At 33.9% G+C, this 19,440-nt stretch overlaps 2 protein-coding genes across 4 annotated transcripts; both read right to left on the bottom strand.

Moving 5' to 3' along the window:
- Nucleotides 1-8,630: 8,630 nt before the first annotated feature.
- On the bottom strand, nucleotides 8,631-14,684 carry LOC104231462 (uncharacterized). 3 transcript variants are annotated; one of them, XM_009784464.2, is made up of 13 exons: nucleotides 14,404-14,684; nucleotides 13,348-13,485; nucleotides 13,070-13,151; nucleotides 12,406-12,482; nucleotides 12,162-12,262; nucleotides 11,313-11,421; nucleotides 10,966-11,082; nucleotides 10,797-10,882; nucleotides 10,604-10,670; nucleotides 10,084-10,162; nucleotides 9,633-9,724; nucleotides 9,366-9,514; nucleotides 8,631-9,264 (listed from the first exon to the last, which is right to left on the bottom strand). In XM_009784464.2, the coding sequence occupies exons 1-13, from the start codon at nucleotides 14,560-14,562 to the stop codon at nucleotides 9,213-9,215; spliced, it is 1,308 nt and encodes a 435-aa protein (XP_009782766.1). In that variant the 5' UTR covers nucleotides 14,563-14,684; the 3' UTR covers nucleotides 8,631-9,212. The 3 variants fall into 3 exon arrangements, with proteins under 3 accessions (XP_009782766.1, XP_009782767.1, XP_070028402.1); XM_009784465.2 differs by having other exon boundaries at nucleotides 9,371-9,514; XM_070172301.1 differs by lacking the exon at nucleotides 10,966-11,082.
- A 2,400-nt stretch (nucleotides 14,685-17,084) lies between these two features.
- Nucleotides 17,085-19,008, bottom strand: LOC104231463 (SKP1-like protein 1A). Its single transcript, XM_009784466.2, has 2 exons — nucleotides 18,589-19,008; nucleotides 17,085-17,435 (listed from the first exon to the last, which is right to left on the bottom strand). Exons 1-2 carry the CDS (start codon nucleotides 18,883-18,885, stop codon nucleotides 17,262-17,264), a joined length of 471 nt encoding a protein of 156 aa, XP_009782768.1. The 5' UTR covers nucleotides 18,886-19,008; the 3' UTR covers nucleotides 17,085-17,261.
- Between the last annotated feature and the right edge of the window lie 432 nt (nucleotides 19,009-19,440).

The following is a 19,440-nucleotide window of genomic DNA, read 5'->3' as shown; positions in this document are numbered from 1 at the left end:
CTAGTCAATTTCATGATTAATAACATGCCTAATTTGTTTATGACTGGTTGGCGGTTGCTACCAAAATATAAGAAGAATTAAAATCAACATTTATCGATAATTCAAGGACTAAAAGCACAAATATTTTAAAAAAAAAGGAGAAAGAAAAACATGTTGTTATGATAATTGTGTTGGAATATAATGTTTTAGGATGGGACCATATACAGCGAGACCATGTGAAATCAAATGTTAATCATCTGTTGGGCTGTATTGCGTTGTTGTGTGGGGTATTTTTTGTCTTTGTTTCTCTCAGCCTGTCAAATTAGCCCAATTGCCTCACATTTACTTCTATTGTAGCCGTTATACGTCTTTTTCTTCAACTTCCTTTCCTTTTCTCTTTTCTTTTTTTAGAATTTTTTTGGAATAGTTGAAATATAAACAATTTTGAAAGTGTAAATTGACACCCTCTAACAGATACTAGTAGAAGCATATTAGTACGACTAATATTTATAAGTTGGGTACAATTAGGTACGATTAGAACGATAAACAATTTTGTCTGGTCATTTGATGATAATTGAACAAGTTTCAATACGCTTGATTTGTCTCTTTCTTCAGAGTTAAAATGCAAAAAATTTACACTTAGTTGATGACCGCAGACATCAAAATTTTATCGGATCAAATTCACGTGAAATTTAGGCAAAATTCTAAATTTAAGATACTACAAGTAGAGTCTATCGTCTTAATATTTTCTCTTTTCGGTGCTAGATCTATTTACTAGCCATCATCATGGTGAAACTAATATTCTCCCCTTTTGTTTTTCTCGTTTTTCTTATTATCTTGAGCTGAGGGTCTTTCGGAAACAGCCTCTCTACCCCTTTGGGGTAGGGGTAAGGTCTGCGTACATATTACCCTCCCCAGACCCCTCTCGTGGGATTTTCCTGGGTTGTTGTTGTTGTACAAGTAGAGTCTATCGGGGTTTCTTGGATGCTACTCTACCTGAAAACTCTATGTTGATGCTACTCTACCTGAAACCCTAGCTGGCTAGCTTGGAGGGTACTCTACCCAAAACCCTAGCTGGCTAGCTTGGATGTTACTCTACCTGAAACCCTAACTAACTAGCTTGGAGGGTACTCTACCCAAAACCCTAGCTACACCTATAAAAAGGGGCCACATATTCCCTTTGAAAGCATCTCGAAATTCCATAAAAAGTCATGAAATATTCATAAAGAGATCAAAGACATCAAATATTGTATTTCTCAAAGCCACCGAAGTGATCAACGGATGTTCTTCCTTTTCCTGGAGATCAAATACATCCTAAGGAAGTTCGCATCATCCTACGTTCGAGAAATACGCTAGTTAAGCCCTCGAATCACAGAGAAGAATCAAGAGAACAAACAGAATTGTACCCGCATCATTTTATCAATAAAATTATGTTTCTTCATATTTATATTGTGGTTGCAATTTATTTTTTCACAAATAATTTGTTGCAAGCAATAACCTTTTAAATATTTTCGTGATTATAATTTTTGTAATTGCAAGTATAATGTATACATGTAGTATAAGTAAGTTCATGAATTTATTTGATTTTTCATAAAAGATCTTCAGTTCATAGATAAATGGTAGTTTTGAAATAAAAGTAACTTCTTCTTAAAGTTAAAATGATTATTCTTTGGCTGAAACTTGTTATCCACTTTCGCAATTTTCACTTGAAGTGAAAGGAATAATTAAGTCGTCGGAAAGAATTTTACAAATTTTTGACTTGAAGATTTCATGCTTAGAACTTAAGTATGAGATTGAGTTACAGAGATTCTGTTTCTACTTTTCTAAGTTCTTAACTACCTTTTGCACCCCTAATGATCTAAAATAAAATAAAATAACAGGATAAACCCCTATTTCAAGATCATGAAATTCAGGGGAAAATTTCCCTTTTAGTATTAACATAGTGAAATAGACTTAGCATTAATGATTGATCAATACTGTCTACGGGTAAAATCGAGGATAAAAGTTACCCCGATTTCCCGATAAGGAAAAGAGTGGGCAGCCCGACCCGACATGGCCTCGGGTAAAGCCGAAGGCTTCTACGGACTAGAGCCCGGAGAGGACGAATGGTGCGCTAGGAACCGAATACAGCCAAGTATTGAGCTCAAGCAGAGTGACGAACCGATGCTAGGGGATAGACGGTTAGACAGGGCAATCGAGGGGCCGAAATATCCGTCCTTAGCCGGGTATTACGATGCAAATCTCGCCTGATATCAACTTTTACTGGAAGAAATAGATTTTTACATTACTTACACTTGTACTAGGATTAAAACTCTCCTACTATATAAAGGGGAGAACTTTTATATTTTAAAGACGGCTGTTGGCACGCATACTAAGACGATAAAATTTATTTATGTTCTCTAGCTATTGTTCAAAGTGTTCGGTTGTTTGTTTGTTGAGTTGCAACCGAACCCGTTCCGAGGTCCGAATCGGAACCAATTTCCAACATCTTTTATAAAGTTAGACTTAGTCATCTGTCGCGTTTGGTTTGATCGCTTTGTCTTTCTTTAATTCAATTATTTACTGTTGTTAGATTATTCGTAATAAATTAAATCCCATATCTTTTAAATCGCGTATAAATTCAATTGTTACTCATTTTAAGGGTAAACAAATACTATCTATCCCGACTTAAATTTTGTGCACCGATATATAATGCTTTTACATTATTATGTTAAGCTACATGGAATGAAATGCAACTCTTTAAAGAAAAAATGATCTGAAAATTTTAATGTTAACTTGATATAACAAGTTAAATTATATAAATAATGCAGTGTATATATCATAATTATAATACTATATAATCAAGCCCTGTAATATCTTTTTCATAAATTCAATTTGCGAAGGGGGAAAGGGGTTGGGGACGCATGTTCTCGTCCTTATGTCTGACCGTCGTAATTTAATATTGTAGCACCCCACGAGGAATGATATTGATTGTATTAACTCATAAATAGAACATTTGTTCTATTATTTTAATGTGTTTTTGTACTTTGATCAATCATTAATGCTAAGTCTGCTCTATAGCTGCAAATCCAAAGCCATCCATTTAAATAGAATTATTTACTGTACTTATCTGTCTCATAAATGATTATATGAAAAACCTGGTTAGTATAGTAATGCATATAATTCTGTTGAAATGATGACATGGATTAACTCCGCCAATGTGCAAAAGTATGGTTATATTTAACGATAAATTTAAACAAACAATATTTCTTTGCTTGGGTTGAATTCAATTTTGTTTTTAATTAATTAATATTGTTGCTTATCAGGGTGCTAATGCTTTCTTTCTTAGGGTTAAACCAACAAAATATGACATTCTTTGATGCTGCAAAGTTACAAATCTGTATAAAGTGTATGACAAATGATGAGTTTAAAGTTTGAACAAAACTAAAACGAATAAGAGATCCAAAAATCCATTTCTTGTATTTTTTTAAATGTAAACTTGATATAACGCAGTGAATATTCACATATCAAGAAGTACCATAGAAGTATGTATAATATACAATGTTTATTTAAAATATTTATTCCTTGAGCTGAGGGTCTACTGAAAATAACTTCTCTATCTTCATGAGATAATGGTATAGTCTGCGTATACACTACCATTCTCAAAAATCACTTGTGGAATTACATTGATTTTGTTATTGTTGTTATCAAATCATTTTAGAAAAGGTTAGAATCTTCAAAAAATAAATATTTATTGGGAAAATTAAGCGACACATCAAATATATATACTATATTTACCATTCGTAGTAATACTTTCAGCAAATTTATTCGTTATACGAACGATACAGATGATACACGCTGTATTCTTTACGCATTTGAATACAAATAATACAAACCGATAACAATTAAATAATAACTATATACAATAACTAGGCAAACTATAATTACTAGCCTCTAAATTATAATACTTTATAAAAATTCCTCTTTAATTAAGACAGAGCCCATCATCGAATGGACAAATCAATAGAATCGTGTGGTAGACAGCTAGCATGTATTGCCATTCCAACCCCACAACTTATTCCAATCTTTATCCACCAAAATACTTACTATTTCCTCCATCTCTCTATGCCATAGCAAACCCTAAAAACTCATGATTTAGGAAAATGAGCTTGTATAGTTTGATTTGATAGGTCATAGCACAATCATTTATTTTATGTTTTAGCTTTTTTATTATTTTGTTGATGTTGTTGTTTTTAGTTTTTTTTTTTCATTTCTTCTTTGTCGCTCTTTGTCCTATTACATTGTTGTTACTATTGTTTGTTATTGCTCTCTTATCTATTTTTGTGCTATGACCACAAGAGGGGTTGCTCTGATGGTAAACAACTCCCACTTCCAACCGAAAGGTTGTGAGTTCGAGTCTCCCCAAGAGCAAGGTGAGAAGTTCTTGGAGGGAAGGATGTCGGGGGTCTATTTGGAAACAGTCTCTCTACCCTAGGGTAGGGTAAGGTCTGCGTACACACTACCCTCTCCAGACTCCACTAAGTAGAATTATACTGGGTTGTTGTTGTTGTTGTTGTATCTATTTTTGAGCCGAAGATCTACCGAAAACCATTTCTCCAAACGTACACACTATCCTCCCTCGACCACCTGTACAAGTAAAGATAAGACGAGCGTACGCAATATATATCCTCCCTAAATCTCCCATGTGAGATTATATAGGCTATGTTGTTGTGTTATACTCTACAAAGTAGGTAGATTCTTCTTTAGAACAAACATCATTTTAAGGCAGTCATTTGTAACCAGTGGAGTAGTACTGCTTTTGCTTGGAAATCACAAGATAAGACAAGACATTTCATCAGAAAAATGGACACTTAATTTGCTTCTTTGTGCAATAAAATGTTGCTAGTCGAACAAGATAATTGAAAAGGAAAATTAACCAATGAGAAACCGAAACGTGGCCTCTGATCAAACAGCCGCTGTGTGTTTCCAGAGTGTTCTTTCGACCGTTGAGGAATTGGGGATAAAGTTCCCGTACTAAACACACAACGGTCCCATATGTGAGTGTTTGGATTCACTTTTAAAATGGTCAAATCAGCTTTTAAATTTTTTTTTTAATGTTTTTTAGTATTTAGTAAAATAAAAAAATACTTAAAATAAAATAAAATTATTTAAAATAAATCAAAAGTAATAAGTTGGACAACCCCAGATTGTTATTTTTTTTAGCTTAAAAGCTATTTTTGTTGCAAAATTATTTTTTTTAAGTCAATCCAAACGAGATCTATTTCCTTTCATCTGGGCAACTTTTTGCGGCGCCCCAATCTGTAACTCAAGTTTGCTATAGTAATTTAAAGAGGAATTTTCAGAAATGACTATTGTTTAGTGGTTATTAACTTGTTATAGCTACCATTTATTTAATTATTTCCTATAACTATGTTTTCACTTGTTATAGAGTGTATTCAATGTATTCAAGCTACTGTATTCATGAATACAGTAGCAAAACTCGGCGAAAAACAAAGAAGTCCAGCTAAACATAGACTGTATTCATATGTATTCGCTAGCTGTATTTGTGAATGCAGTAACGAAAATCTGCGAAAAAAGGTCTTCAGCTGTTTAAAAACGGTAAGTGGATCAATTAACGTCATAGACTCCTAATATAACTTAACAAATTTAATTATAATACGCAAAAATTGTATTTTCAGTTATAGAAAAGATTCTCAACCGAAAAACACCCAGAGCAATCTTCAAAGATTCAATCCATACTTTCTTTTTTTTAGTAGTATCCTTACTAAAATATTTTTTAGTGGTATCTTTAGATTTATATATTAAAATTATATAATTACATTGAATACATTTAAATACATACAATACATTGAATACATGAAGTATAGCAGGTCATCTATAGTGCAAAACATATGAATACATACGGCAAATATATTTGAATACATATATAGATCTGAATACATAAATTATATTAATTAAAACAAATATACGAATACATTCTACAATACATTGAATATATACTGCTGGAAAAAACAGTAAAACAAAGTGAAGCTTTGAAATTATATAATTATATTGAATACAGTTAAATACAACGAATATATTAAAAAGTAGAAAAAACTAAAGACAGTGAATACAGTGAAATACATAGAATATAGCGAGATACATTGAATACAATAAAAATAAAGTATCTTTTCCCTTAACCCTTGAATCATCATTCATAAGTTTTCTTCTCTTTTGCGCATCAAGAAGTGTTGATTCTTTCGAAGATTTCTCAAATTAGGCTTGGTTCGATATCGGGTAATACTCTTGTGAGTTGTTGAATCAGCCATTGGAGATGAATTTTCGAGTTTCTGGTGAAAGTATAACAATGGTGGTTATTTCTAAAAAAATTAGTAAAGAGAAACAGAAGAAGCAATGTACCAGCGAAAATCTAACAACTTTAACACTTACCACAACTTTTTGGAGCAAGAAAATTTGAAAATTTCGCGAGACAATGAAGATAAATCAGTGGAGAATCGTGGTTGTAATCATGGAGAAGAGACTGGCGTTAGAGAGAGAGAGAGTGATTGTGGAGAGAGATCGTGGTTTCTGAAGTTGTATACTATACGATGGTCTTGTGAGAGAAAGAACAGAAAGTAGGAGAGGGAAAAATATTACCCAGCATATTTAATTGCTAAATGATAGGAAGTGACCATAAATACATATTTTGTTATAAAACCTAAAAGGTAGCTATAGAAAATAATATTTTAAAAAGATATTTATTTATAATAAATAAGGCGTAAAACTTTGCTATAAGGAGTAAAATTTTCTAATGTAAAAAATAAAGTACAGATATATTATATGTAATCGGTTTGCTTATGATAATGGAAAATTATTTACACTACCTACGAGGCTAAAGTTAAATGGGTTAGTGTAAGATTTTTTTTTTACATTATTTGCTACTTTGCGTGTATAATTTGGATCCTTTACGTTAATAGATCATGAATTTTTAATTGGCGTATTGATAACACTATTAAGTTGAGTAGACTTATAACGATATGTACTCAGGCATGCTACAGTAATTTAGAAATAGAGTTTAATATGCTTATAATCGACTAATTTACAGCTAAAGTATAGAAAATATTTATACTTTTGGATTATACAACTAACTCTTACTCAATTTAAAGATCAATTGCTGTAGCTTTCAGATTTGAACGAATAAAAAAAAAATTATACTAACGAGTATTTTTCTCTTTAATGGATCTTACACAGCGTGAACCCAAATTAGTCGCTCCCAATATCAGGGGCGGATTTACGCTTATCGAAGCGGTGTCACGCGACACCGCTTCGTCGAATTTTTTTATTAAATATGTGTATTAATATTGTACGGAAACTATAAAGTAGAAAAAATGACACCCACTTGACATAAATTGTATGTTGGTGTGTTGGTAATGTGTTTGATTTTTTTATAAGAGTTAAAGGTTCAAACCTCAACTAAGACATTTTTCTTTTGTAAATATTTGCTTTAAGACTCAATAAAATCAATAGATTAAGACTATTTCTTGTCTAAAAGTATAACAATCAAAGATATATTTCAGTTTTTTTTTTATAAATTTTGACACCGCTTACAATAATTCATGCGTACGCCCCTGCCCAATGTGGTACCAAATACCAGATGTGAAAAAAATGATGGCATCACCCATCTTCATGAAAAGAACTGAATTTACTCTTAAATTTGTGTTATATTCTATTGTTTCTTGAAATATGTTGTCTTATGTATGTGGAATATCTGGATATTCTGGCATTCTGATTCTTGAAAAGACAGGGCATGTTCTTGCCCACTTGCCCATATGAATTAAAGAAAAAAGAACATGCAAACAAACATATCTCTCTGCCTCGACCAAATCTTTTTGGGCAAAACAAGACATTAACACCTCGACCATATGCACTTTCATCAAATAAGGTTCATACGTGTATGATTGAATATTTGAAATATATGATATGTATTCCAAAAAAAGAGTCAGAAACTACAATTAAGGTTTTGGCATATTTATTATATAAATATAATTGTCGAGACAATACTGAATTTTCATATAATCTTCCATTTGTATGTAATTGGAAAAAAGGTGACAATAATTGATGTTAGTACAAAGTATCAGGATCATATTTCTTGGCATCTATTATTCAAGTGAGATAATTAGGGTTTCATAATTGTCCTAATTAAGGTCTTGGCATCTAATTATGCTTGCAAGAAGACTTTATCTATGAAAACAATTTTAGTTCCTCTCAGAGGCGGATGTAGTCTTCCGTGGGTTCAACTGAACCCATAACTATTGACGCGGAACAAAATTTATGTATAAAAATTCATTAAAATTACAAAAATAATAGATATGAACTCATAACTTTAAAAATATATAATAAGCTCAATGCTAAAAACTTTAAAAGTTGAACTCATAGGATTTAAATCCTGGATCCGACCTCTGGTTCCTCTCATCATATGATTGCGTATTTGTGTCTAAGAAAACTATGATAAAATGAGCATCTTAGTTTTTTTTCTAAAGAACTAAATGTTTAATTAATATAACTTTACAACAGAATTGATAGAGACGGAAAACAAAAAAATTCTAACGAATGATGAACTACAAGCACCAACGGCCGCGCACCTCAATCTCAAACAGGTTGGAATAAGCTATATGAATTACTGTATTATTTTCCCTGTCACTCCATTTAAACTTGTTTTAGTCCAGTATTATAAACTTGTGCAGAGTTTCAATCAACATCTACACACAGGTAGAAGTACTGGCAGGGGCACATCCACCTCCCTACCTACGATTTCACGTGAACCCAGTAAATTTTGTCCAAACGGTATAAATATGTTAGAAAAATTTACTACATATCTCTAAGTGTTTGAATGTGAACCCAATTACTATTGAAAATTTACTCGAGGTCGTTGCAGGAACCCATAAACATTAAATCCTGGATCCGCTTCTGTATTGGAATCAGGAGATAGGTTGAAGCAGCTGCATTACCATCAGAGCCAGTATAGCCAAGAGTGGTCATACGTACAGGTGCCAATGCAGCCCTGATCCCTTCGTTTAGTATATAGTATATAAACATATTTTTTTTTAAATTACCGAGCTGAACAGTATAATTTTCCGACCCCTTGAATGCATGTGGCTCCGATACTGTGCGAGTTGTGACCTTGTTGCAGGGGAAGAGCAGCAAATAAAGAGTGTAGTTAGAGTAACAGCCTTACTACTATAAAATGCAGGAACTCAAGAAGCTGGCATATCATTTATGTACATATCGTGTAACAATCCAGCGAACCTATTCAAGAGAACACAGCAAAAAGAGGCAGGGATTATTTTCATGTCTCCAAGTTGAAAATTTGAGACCATAGACATTATTCTCATTGAAATTAGATGGACCTTACTATGTTACTGTGAGGATCCCTCCAATAGAATCCTTGAATCAAAATGACAGCTACATTTGATATTATGACAATAAAGATACCAAGAGAATGCTTCCCCATCCACTCTAAAACGAACATCAAGCGCCTCCAACCATACATATCGACCTAAATCATATAAGAGCAGTGTGACTTTCAACAGAGAAAGTTGTTCAGTATGAGCTAAATCATATGCAACTAAAAGCTGTTCATCCCAGCAAGAAAGACTTGTAGTCTCAAAACTCACCAATACATACAGTAAACAAAATGTGATTCCAGCAGCGGCTGAAGTTACCAGCAGATAACTAATGGTGTACAACGATTTGTTTAATGGCACGCCTGAAAAGAAAGTTAACACCAACCTCACATGTCACAATGACTACAACCAATTTGTTAACGACTCAAATTGATAATCTGATGTTCCATAGGAATAGGAACCACAACTGGAAACATGGAATGAAATCAGAATCTATACTTTATATGGGACAACTGGAAAAAATGTTTGTTTCTTGTAAGAAAATTTACAATTATTCAACCTAGGGGCTTGCATGTTTTGGCTTTATTAATTTCCTTTAAGGGAAAAGGAAAAAGAAAAGCTAGAGACTATTTTTCATAAATAGCAACCAAGGTGTTATAGTTTGTCCGTGCGAACGAAAGGGATTTGACTTGGTACCTGAAAAAAGAATAGATAGATATACCTGTCACAGCAAGGAAGAAACCAAGAAACAGAAGTGGAAATGAGAGGATGGACCAGTTGTATAGCCTTTCTTTATGATCCTGAGCACAGTTAACAGAAAGATATCAATTGATCATACGTAGAATACAGTAATTTAGCTGGCAATATAATTCCGTGCATGTAAATATGCATCAATGAACATTAATAATTCCATTCATTCAGAATTTATAATATTTGATATAACTTTTTTTATGCTAAAATTCTACTAACACTGAAGAAAATACATACTAAAAAGTATGATAGCGAAACCATAATTCTTGTAGCAGTTCTTTTAAAATATGTCAAACTAATATTGGGAAAAGTTTGTCAAGTAGTAGAAACTACATCAGCAAGTAGCATACTAATGGAAGCCAAAACAAATGATAAGTGCTATTCAATTGTCGCAGATCTTAAAGGAATTTCCCTGATGTTTTCCAAAAGGGCTTCTTCTACCTGCATTCACAATGCATCAATAAGACAACTAATGATACCACATAGGTCACCTGAAATTGAACAAGAATATGGCCAAATTGGAGTCCAATAATGCAGGCAACAGCAGCTGTTACTGAACTGTAAAAAGATAATAGATGGAAAAACAGGTGTCATGGGCAAAGATGTGCACTTGTAAGAATGCCTAGATTTGCAAGGTAGGATCACAGGAGAACCAAGAGAAATGTTTAAGGACAGAAATGCTACCCTAATATGCCTTCTGGTTCAAAAGGGGCGTGGCACCACGAAGGGAAACTCTGCGGAATTTTGTCATCATTGAATCCCTTGCATTCCTGTGAATCAATACAAGTTCGAAGGGACAAGCTGTGAGATAAAGACCGGCTAGTTTGAGAAGTTAAGCTCAGCAGACAGTTACCTTTAGATTTCTATAGACAGGTTTTGTATATAGGTGATCTATTCCAAGAATATATCGATCAATCATTCCAGCAGTATTACATGCAGGTTCAAGATCACCTCTAACAGAACATTTTACCTGCCAATGGTTACTATTTTATTGACTGAAAACAAACACATGTTACAATGCTTCTACAGGATGATTACGGGAGTTATAACATGCTTAGCGCCAATAACAAACAATGCAGTTATGACTGTTCACTCTCATCCTTAAGCTTCTGTCGAATTTTGCCATGTTGTTTGGAACTTGACCTTGTCTTCAGAATGCAGCAAAGATAAAGAGCAAAAGAAAAGAAAAGAAACGCTAACCTTGTAGATGTTGAGGTCTGGTGTCCGTGACACAGTAAATTCCCAATCAGGTACATACAAACCATATAACAACCAAGTATGTACAGCACACAGATAAAATGCAACACACCTATAAACAGAGGTTTTAAACAAAATCATTACATAACAACTAAACACAAAGCAATTATACAGTCATACAAAAGAATACTCCTTCCTTCCCGATAAACTTGATCTGTTCCTCTTTTTGGTCCATCCTATAAATTTGACCAATTTCATAGAACGAAAATCTATTCACCTTCCAATAATTCAAACTTGATTTCATTTGACTTAGTAGCGGCTAGTTATTCCACCTTCTCACTTTGGGTCTGTTTATTGGGACAGTGTGGGTAATTAAAAATATGAGAATGACTTTTGTCGGGGGTAGTGGATAATTATTTGTCAATATGATTGCAGTTGGACTGGCAATAATTTGTAACTCTTAAAACTGCCAAAATTTCTTCTTGTTTGTCTATGTTATCAAACTATCAGTAGCTAATAAGCCTAAAGCTATCAGAAAGTATGATATATAAACTACCATTCCACTGAGAAAACGAATCAACCTGGTTACAGTATAAATATGAAATAACCAAAGCTGTCCGTTTATCTCCATGCAAGCCATTGATAATGCATTTAGAAGATTTGATTGCCATCTTTACTCCAATTTTAATAGATCTAATAGTGCCCTCGGAACACACATACACACAGACATACACACACACAAAAAAGAGAAGTGCATGATCAAGAAGTTGTCTCTACTGGAAATATTATAACAACTAATGATAGGTTCCCAATATAAAATCTCCACTGTCAAATTAGGCGAAGTCATCTTACCAGTGCCAAATGTAATTACTGAAAAGACTTCTTTTTTTAATCCTTTGACGTGGAAGCCATATCTCGCACAAAGCTGTTACAATATATCCAACAGCTATTCTCTGTATAACCGAAAAAGAAATAGTATGTATCATAACAAATATAATCTATAGAACATGTTAGGGCACTATATATGCAAATGGTAGGTATTTATGGCTTTCTAGAAAGCTGATGGAAAAATATTAAGCGATGCAAATCAAACTACCTGCAAAATACCCAGCCATCGTATTTTTTCGATATCTACACCATAAGTCAACCCCGTTATTCCGTGCAAGTAGCCTCCTGAAACAAAAGTAACCACAAAGTGATGATTGGTCAACTGAATTAATACAGTAAAATAAGTATAGAAAGAAAAACAAGAAGATGCCACCAGACTGAAAGAAAATCAAAGAATCCAGCAGTTAGAATTTTAGGACACATATATTTCTAAGGCCTTTTACTGCTAGGGATCTTTGCTGAATGATGTCTACTCATCCAGCTTCACTTAATTCATGAAAAACCAAAAATGATACGTATTCTAGTCATGTCCCTAGTAACATTTAAGATTCTATTGGATACTAGGAATATGTTTGCTGAAGTTCTTCCTTTAAACAGTCTAGCTGACTCAACCTCTCTCTTGTTCATGCTCTTTGCTGTTGATCTTGAAAGGTTCATGATGTAAACAAATTCTTCCGCTATTGAGCTTCTTTCACTTGTAAAAGCCTAGTCTCGACCTAGTTGTGCCCCAAAATAACACATTTATTTTCTGTAATATAGGGGGTGTACAAAGATCCTTTCCAAAATACATTACAAGACTGTAGTTGCAGAAAGTTTTAAACAAGTTGAGATCATAAGTGGAAAATGGCATTAGCTACGGTTGATACGATTACCTTGTAGAAAAACACCAAGGAGGAGGAGTTTCAATGTCCTAAACACAGCTTTTAAAGTTGCTCCTTTTCTGTCTAAAACTTTCTGCAATTTCGGAAATAGGAAAAGAGTTTACTAAGTGTGCAGAGTGATGGTTGACTATACATAAAATGGCACATCACTTATCAAGTCTAACGGCTATGCATTATAAGCCTTTTTTAATAATGAAAACTACACATTAAGCCTATAGTAGAACAAGCAGATTATAGGTATGTCTAATATGAAATCTGAGAGTAGATACCTTATATGCTATTGCAAGGGAAACTCCAGAAATAAAGAGGAAGAATGGCATCACAAAATCTGCCAAGTGTACACCATTCCACGGTGAATGAGCAATACTTGGGAAAATAGAGCCACCATAGTCCACAAGCATCATAAGCTGAAATCAGTGAACAAATTAAAGTCAAAAAAGTTGATTATATAGTGAAAATTAACCCTAATAAAGGATAGAGATTACAGTATCAGCAACACAGCATCTAAAAGCGGAACAAATCACCTCTTGAACAAGGAATATGGTCATCAAAAATAAACATAGATTCCACTCAATCACTGCCTCTATATTTGCATTATCAAGATTTCTTTTGAATACTTTTCCTTTTGTATCAACATTCAATTGGAGTAATAGATATGGGGAGATTTCAGGGAATCTCCACAAAACATTATCTCTAGGAAATTATATTCAACTGAGTGATACAAATCTATTTTTTGTTCACAGAAAAGTAGAAAGCTAAAGGAAAAGAAAAGTTTGAAGGAAAAATATAAACATTATAAATGTAAACTAAAACCTTTGATTCTTCATTCATTTTCTCTATAATATTCTGGCAGCAAACACAAACGGGGGAAAGGGAAGCATAACATTTAATGCCTCGATATGCACTAAGCTCCAGCTATGCGCGGGGTCCGGGAAAGGGCCGGACCACAAAGCTCTATTGTACGAGCCTTATCTTGCATATTTGCAAGAGGCTATTTCCATAATTCAAACCAGTGACCTCCTGGTCACCTAGCAATAACTTTACCAGTTACGCCAAGGCTCCCCTTCAATGCCTCGATACTTTCGAAAACCCAAAATACATCAAGAATAGCACTTCCACAAAAATACACTCGAACCTTTACGATTAAAAAATTTCAAAACACAAAGAAAAACATGCAGAAGAAAGTATCAAAGCGAGAAAGAAGTTAGATGACCTGTTGCATGCTTTGCTTGACCATCTCACCTAAACTTTTAGACAGAACATGCTTCAAGTTATAACTATTTTTTTCTAAACTCATTGAGAATAAGGCAACGAAAAGCTTTTACCAAAACGCAGACGCCACGAAATACATCGAGGGAAGCAACACGAGCAGGTTTAGCTTTTTTCTTCTTTGTTGCCGCTGCTGCTTCGCCTCCACTCTCCGTTTGTTCTATTTCCATGGCGCGATTCGGCAACAATGGATGATCTTCCGCCATTGTTGCCATTGTTAAGATAGCAAATACAGAACAACAGAGTGAAGGAGCTAGCTGTGAAGATAAAGGGGAAGAATGAGAGGGAGAATAAAAGCATATACCGGAGTATTAACGACCTGTTATCACACTTGGACCATTCACTACTCAATCGGTTATCCAATTTCCCGGGTTTTCTTTGTAGCTTTTAAACAACCACCTTTCGCTTTCTGTTAAAAAAAAAATAAAGTATATCAAAAACAATGCAGAAAGATTGAGTTTAAAAGGTTATTTTTTGTTCCTTCTTTTATAGTCGAAATATTACAAATGTTATGTAACTTATAAGGAAGGGAGCCTTGGCGTAACCGGTAAAGTTGCTGCCATTTGATCAGGAGGTTATGGGTTCGAGCCGTGAAAATAGTCTTTTGCCGGACCCCGCACATAGCAACTTAGTACACCGGACTGCCTTTTTGTTATGTTTACTTATATGGGCATTCTCATAAGAGATTAATACAACATAGGTATATCATATCTTTGTAGAATTATTTCTTACCTTGTCTGGATAATGGATCGGTCTTGAATTAAATTGAAATAAAAAATGTTTGTTACTTTTCTGTTTCACTTTGCGTCTAAGTATTATTTTAAAACAAGATTAGTGCTTATCTTGTAACTTGATTAAGTATTCAAGATTTTTCTTGTAATGGTGGTGTTCACGTATCCACCTAAAGTTTAGACTTATGGGAGATTCAATATACCTTTTCATTTTCTGATAAGTTAATTGACAAGTTATAGAGGTTATGTAGTTTCAAATCTTTATTTTATTTGTGTAGAATATTGCCTCAATGTAGTCATAGATTGCTCTATAGAAAAAGTCAAATTGGCCAGATAAAAGTGAAATGGAATAATAACACTGAACATCATAGTTGCTCCTTTCATGCGTTTGTTTGTGATTTTGTGCATGTAATCTTGTGATTAAATTTCTATTTCAAATTGCAAATGTAACGTAAAAGAATAGTGTGGAAATGAGTGCCAAAATTGAAAAGAGAATGGAGGGATCATTAGCAACTTCCAAGAATATTAGATGATTCCAAACTTAACAAAAGAAACCATAATAAACCCTTCGGGTTGACAGTCGCACGGGCTTGCCTAATGCAGTTTACATCCCCTGTGTGGTTTGCAGGCTATTATATAGGGGAAGGTTTATTCAGTGTTGCACGGGGCTTGCATGCGGTCTACATCCCTTGTATGGTTTGCAGGCTAATACACAGGGGAAGGTTTACCCAGTGCGGACAAAGTGCTCACTGCAAAGCGCTCACCCGAAGAGCAAAGGTTGTGGCAGAGATTGTAACGGCTGCAGATTTCCTCTCTTGCCCCCAAAAGAAAAAAGAAAAAAAAAACATAATCGGCTCTCAATCTGGTTGTTTCTCAAACTACTCAATTCAAAAAGTTGGATCTTAATCTGGTCAAATCAAAACACAGTTGATAGACACAGATTTACCAACTTTCCTTATTTTCCCATAAGGAGTTTGTTTCCTCAATAATTTTCACAGAAAGAACAGAAGTTGCATCACTTTTAAATCTTATACCTGCAAAAGAACAATCACTTTGAACCTTAAACTACATGCTGGGTGTCTGCCACTCCAAATAATCATGCCATCAAACACTTTATTGTGGGTAACCTTAAAGATCAAAAAGTTGTATAACCAATCCTGTCCTCCTTAACTTCAGCTACCAATGATAACATTCATCAAGCATGCTACATTTTTTTCGAAATCATCCAACTTATAAAGTATAAGCAGTCACGATAATATCTCCCAAGTAAACAATTAACTACAATGTCATAAAAACAAGCACCCAACAACAACAGGCTCAATCAACCGTCTCATAGCTATTTTTTTATCAAGGATCTATTCTATAAGTCATATCCAACCCCACTAAATTAAAGTATGATTTTGAGATCAATCTCTTAAATGCAAACAACAATTGCACCTTCAAAATTCAAGCTCAAAAGAATCTTATAAACCAAACCATCCTCAAGCACATTTTACCACTTAAGGACCAAATGCCTCCTGTTTCCGAGATAATAACCCACCAGCCAAAGCACCACTTAAAACAATAACACTAATAGTGCTTTTGGCCATGCTTTTTTTAGGCCAAATGTGCTTTTCGGACAAAAATTGAAGTGTTTTGCCAAGCTTTTAGAAGAAAAAAAAAAGGTGTTTGGGGAGAAGCAAGCAGAAAAAAGTAGCTTATCCCCCAAAACAATTCTGAAAAGCACTTTTAAGAAAAATACACTTAGAAACAGTTTTCAAAAATTTGGCCAAACACTAATTACGGCTCAAAAGTACTTTTCAAATTAATTAGCCAAACTGCTTCTCACCAAAAACACTTTTTTGAAAAGTACCTTTGAAAAAAACATTTCTCAAAATAAGCTGATCTTAGAAGCTTGGCCAAACAGGCTATAAGAACAAACAACCAGCAATATATCAACAAAGATGTAACAGATTTAACACGATTCAACAGCATTTCAATTTTGAAACTATCTAATACTCTAAAGATAAACCAAGTAAATATATATAGCAAAACGAGGTCAACTGTCTTGGTTGAACAACGAAGTTAAAAAGTACCAAACAAACAGCACGGCATATCTATTACTAATATACGAGATTCTTAATAGCATCTACTAATATATTCAAATCTATCACCAAAATATGGAAACTTAATAGACATCAGATTCACTCAAAGGCCCAGGCATTCTCCCTCCTAACTTCCTCCTCTTCCTCAGGTGTGAAGTCATTCTTGATGTTGAAGGTCTTGCGGATCTCCTCCGGAGTTTTCCCCTTGATCATGTCTGCCACAGTCTGACAAGTGAGATCAAGCAGACTCTTGATGTTCAAATAGTTAGCAGCCTGAAATTTACAAAGGCAGTGCTTATTAAACCTCTGCAAAAGGTTATCAAACTCAAAGAACAAATGCTAGGTAGATAATATAGAAGGTCCATGCACCGGCCCAAAGAAACAAGAAAAAAACAAAGGATTCAAACGACCAACTTAGACGAATCAGGGCTCCAGACCAATTCATATGCAGCTCTTCCATCTCATTGTTTGAGAATTTAATTTAACTTACATATCAAAAAGGAAATGTTAGTGAAAGTGGAAGAATATATAAACTAATTGTTAAAAAGCTAGTCTGACAGTGTAAAAAACACATCAAACTTTAAGATTTGAATAGTTTGAATTTTGATTTTTAATAATTATGAAAGTGGTAAAGAAAAATGACGAGAGTCAAAAAATTTGGGATGTAAAAAATATGACAGTACTAGATTAACACTAGATAACAAGATACATAATAAGCCACTGAATGGGGTTCAAAATGCCCCGAATGCATAACAATGGAAATAAGACGTACAGAAAAAGAAAGGATAATACACAAATAAGTACACAACTAAACTTTGTGGGAGACCTATGATTACCCCTGTACTTTATGTACAGCTTTACAATGCCAAAACATTTGATTAATTATAGGTTCTGTTTCAACACATGTAGTTGAGTCAATGTTTAACATCAAAATGACCAAGTTACTCCACAGCTATTTCATACTCACTCCATTCCAATTTGTTTGATGCATTTTGAATTTTGAGAGCAAAATGAATTTTCTTTGAGCACGATTTTTTCATATGCCTTTTAAATACTTTAATTATTAATTATTGTATGACTTAGTACATTTGGTGAAGTTTCAAACAAACTAAAGATTCTATGCCCAAATTTGTGGTAAAAATTGAAAATTTTGATGCTCAAAATCCGAAATGTTTCCAACAAATTGGGACATAGGGACCAATAATTAGCCCATCAAATAACAGCAATAACCCAAGACAACAACCAATAGAAGCAGAAATTATAAAGCATCACATAAACATATAACAACGGAAAAACCCTAAACATAAAATCAGGCAAATAAAGTACTACAACTAATAAGTCAAATCAGGACAACAAAAGCAAGAAAAACGATTTATAGCAAACACAATCATTACAAAAAAAAAAAAAAAGTTAAAAATGTTTATACCAAGATAAGATCAAAGAGAGTAGCCTGATCAACTTTGACAAAGTCAGCATCAAAGCTTTTTAAATCATCCTCAGATGCTTTATCATCCGTCTTAGCAACAGCATCGACGTGGCGCTTACAGTACTCAATAACCTTAGCCAAGATCTTGCTCGTAACATTAGGGAGAGGGATACTGGTATCAGCACAATCGTCTTCGATCATGTGTTTTATGGTCTGTGATTCCAACGCCACCGCCTCTTCCACCTCGAAAGTTTCGCCGTCGGAACTCTTCAACACAATCATTTTTGAAGTAGACATGGTTCGATTGAACAGAGCAAACAAAAACGCAAACCCTAGGATTGTTAAAGCGAGAGAAACAAAGCAGACGATAGAGAGAGAAAAAGTAGTGGAATTCTATTTGCTTTGGGTCTATAACTCTATATATAGGGCTAAAAAAATATTTACTCGCATGTATTGATAAAGTGAGACTAGCCAGTTAGGAATTACTCTTAGAATGCCATTGATCAATTACTGATGATGGGCTTTATCTTCTGTGTATTAATACCTTACATCTTTCTCGTATTTCTTATATCTCTTATATTGTTGTTACTTTGTTTTTATGGTATTTATGTTATGTTATGGATTTTATGGTATTTTATGTTGTTTTATTATGAATATATTGATAGTACTAATATAGTGTCTCTTGTTGCCTTTTCGAGCCGAGGGTCTCCTGGAAACAGCCTCTCTGCCTCTCGGGTAGAGGTAAGGTCTGCGTACATATTACCCTCTCCATATCCCACTTGTGAGATTACACTGGGTTGTTGTTGTTGTTGTTGTTGTTGCATGTATTGATTTTTAAAAAAAATAACATTG

The sequence above is a fragment of the Nicotiana sylvestris genome, chromosome 1 (assembly GCF_000393655.2).
Source record: "Nicotiana sylvestris chromosome 1, ASM39365v2, whole genome shotgun sequence".
Lineage (NCBI taxonomy): Eukaryota > Viridiplantae > Streptophyta > Magnoliopsida > Solanales > Solanaceae > Nicotiana > Nicotiana sylvestris.
The sequence above is the reverse complement of the archived record's forward strand: the minus strand, read 5'-3'. Positions and strand labels throughout refer to the sequence as shown.

Coding starts and splice junctions, on each gene's coding strand:
- LOC104231463 (XM_009784466.2), bottom strand. CDS start 18,885: ATGTCTACTTCAAAAATGATTGTGTTGAAGAGTTCCGACGGCGAAACT. Junction 17,436..18,588: donor CTCTCTTTGATCTTATCTTG/GTATAAACATTT, acceptor TGTAAATTTCAG/GCTGCTAACTATTTGAACAT.
- LOC104231462 (XM_009784464.2), bottom strand. CDS start 14,562: ATGGCAACAATGGCGGAAGATCATCCATTGTTGCCGAATCGCGCCATG. Junction 10,671..10,796: donor GAACCAGAAGGCATATTAGG/GTAGCATTTCTG, acceptor ATCTTTTTACAG/TTCAGTAACAGCTGCTGTTG. Junction 9,725..10,083: donor TTTCTTCCTTGCTGTGACAG/GTATATCTATCT, acceptor CTTTCTTTTCAG/GCGTGCCATTAAACAAATCG.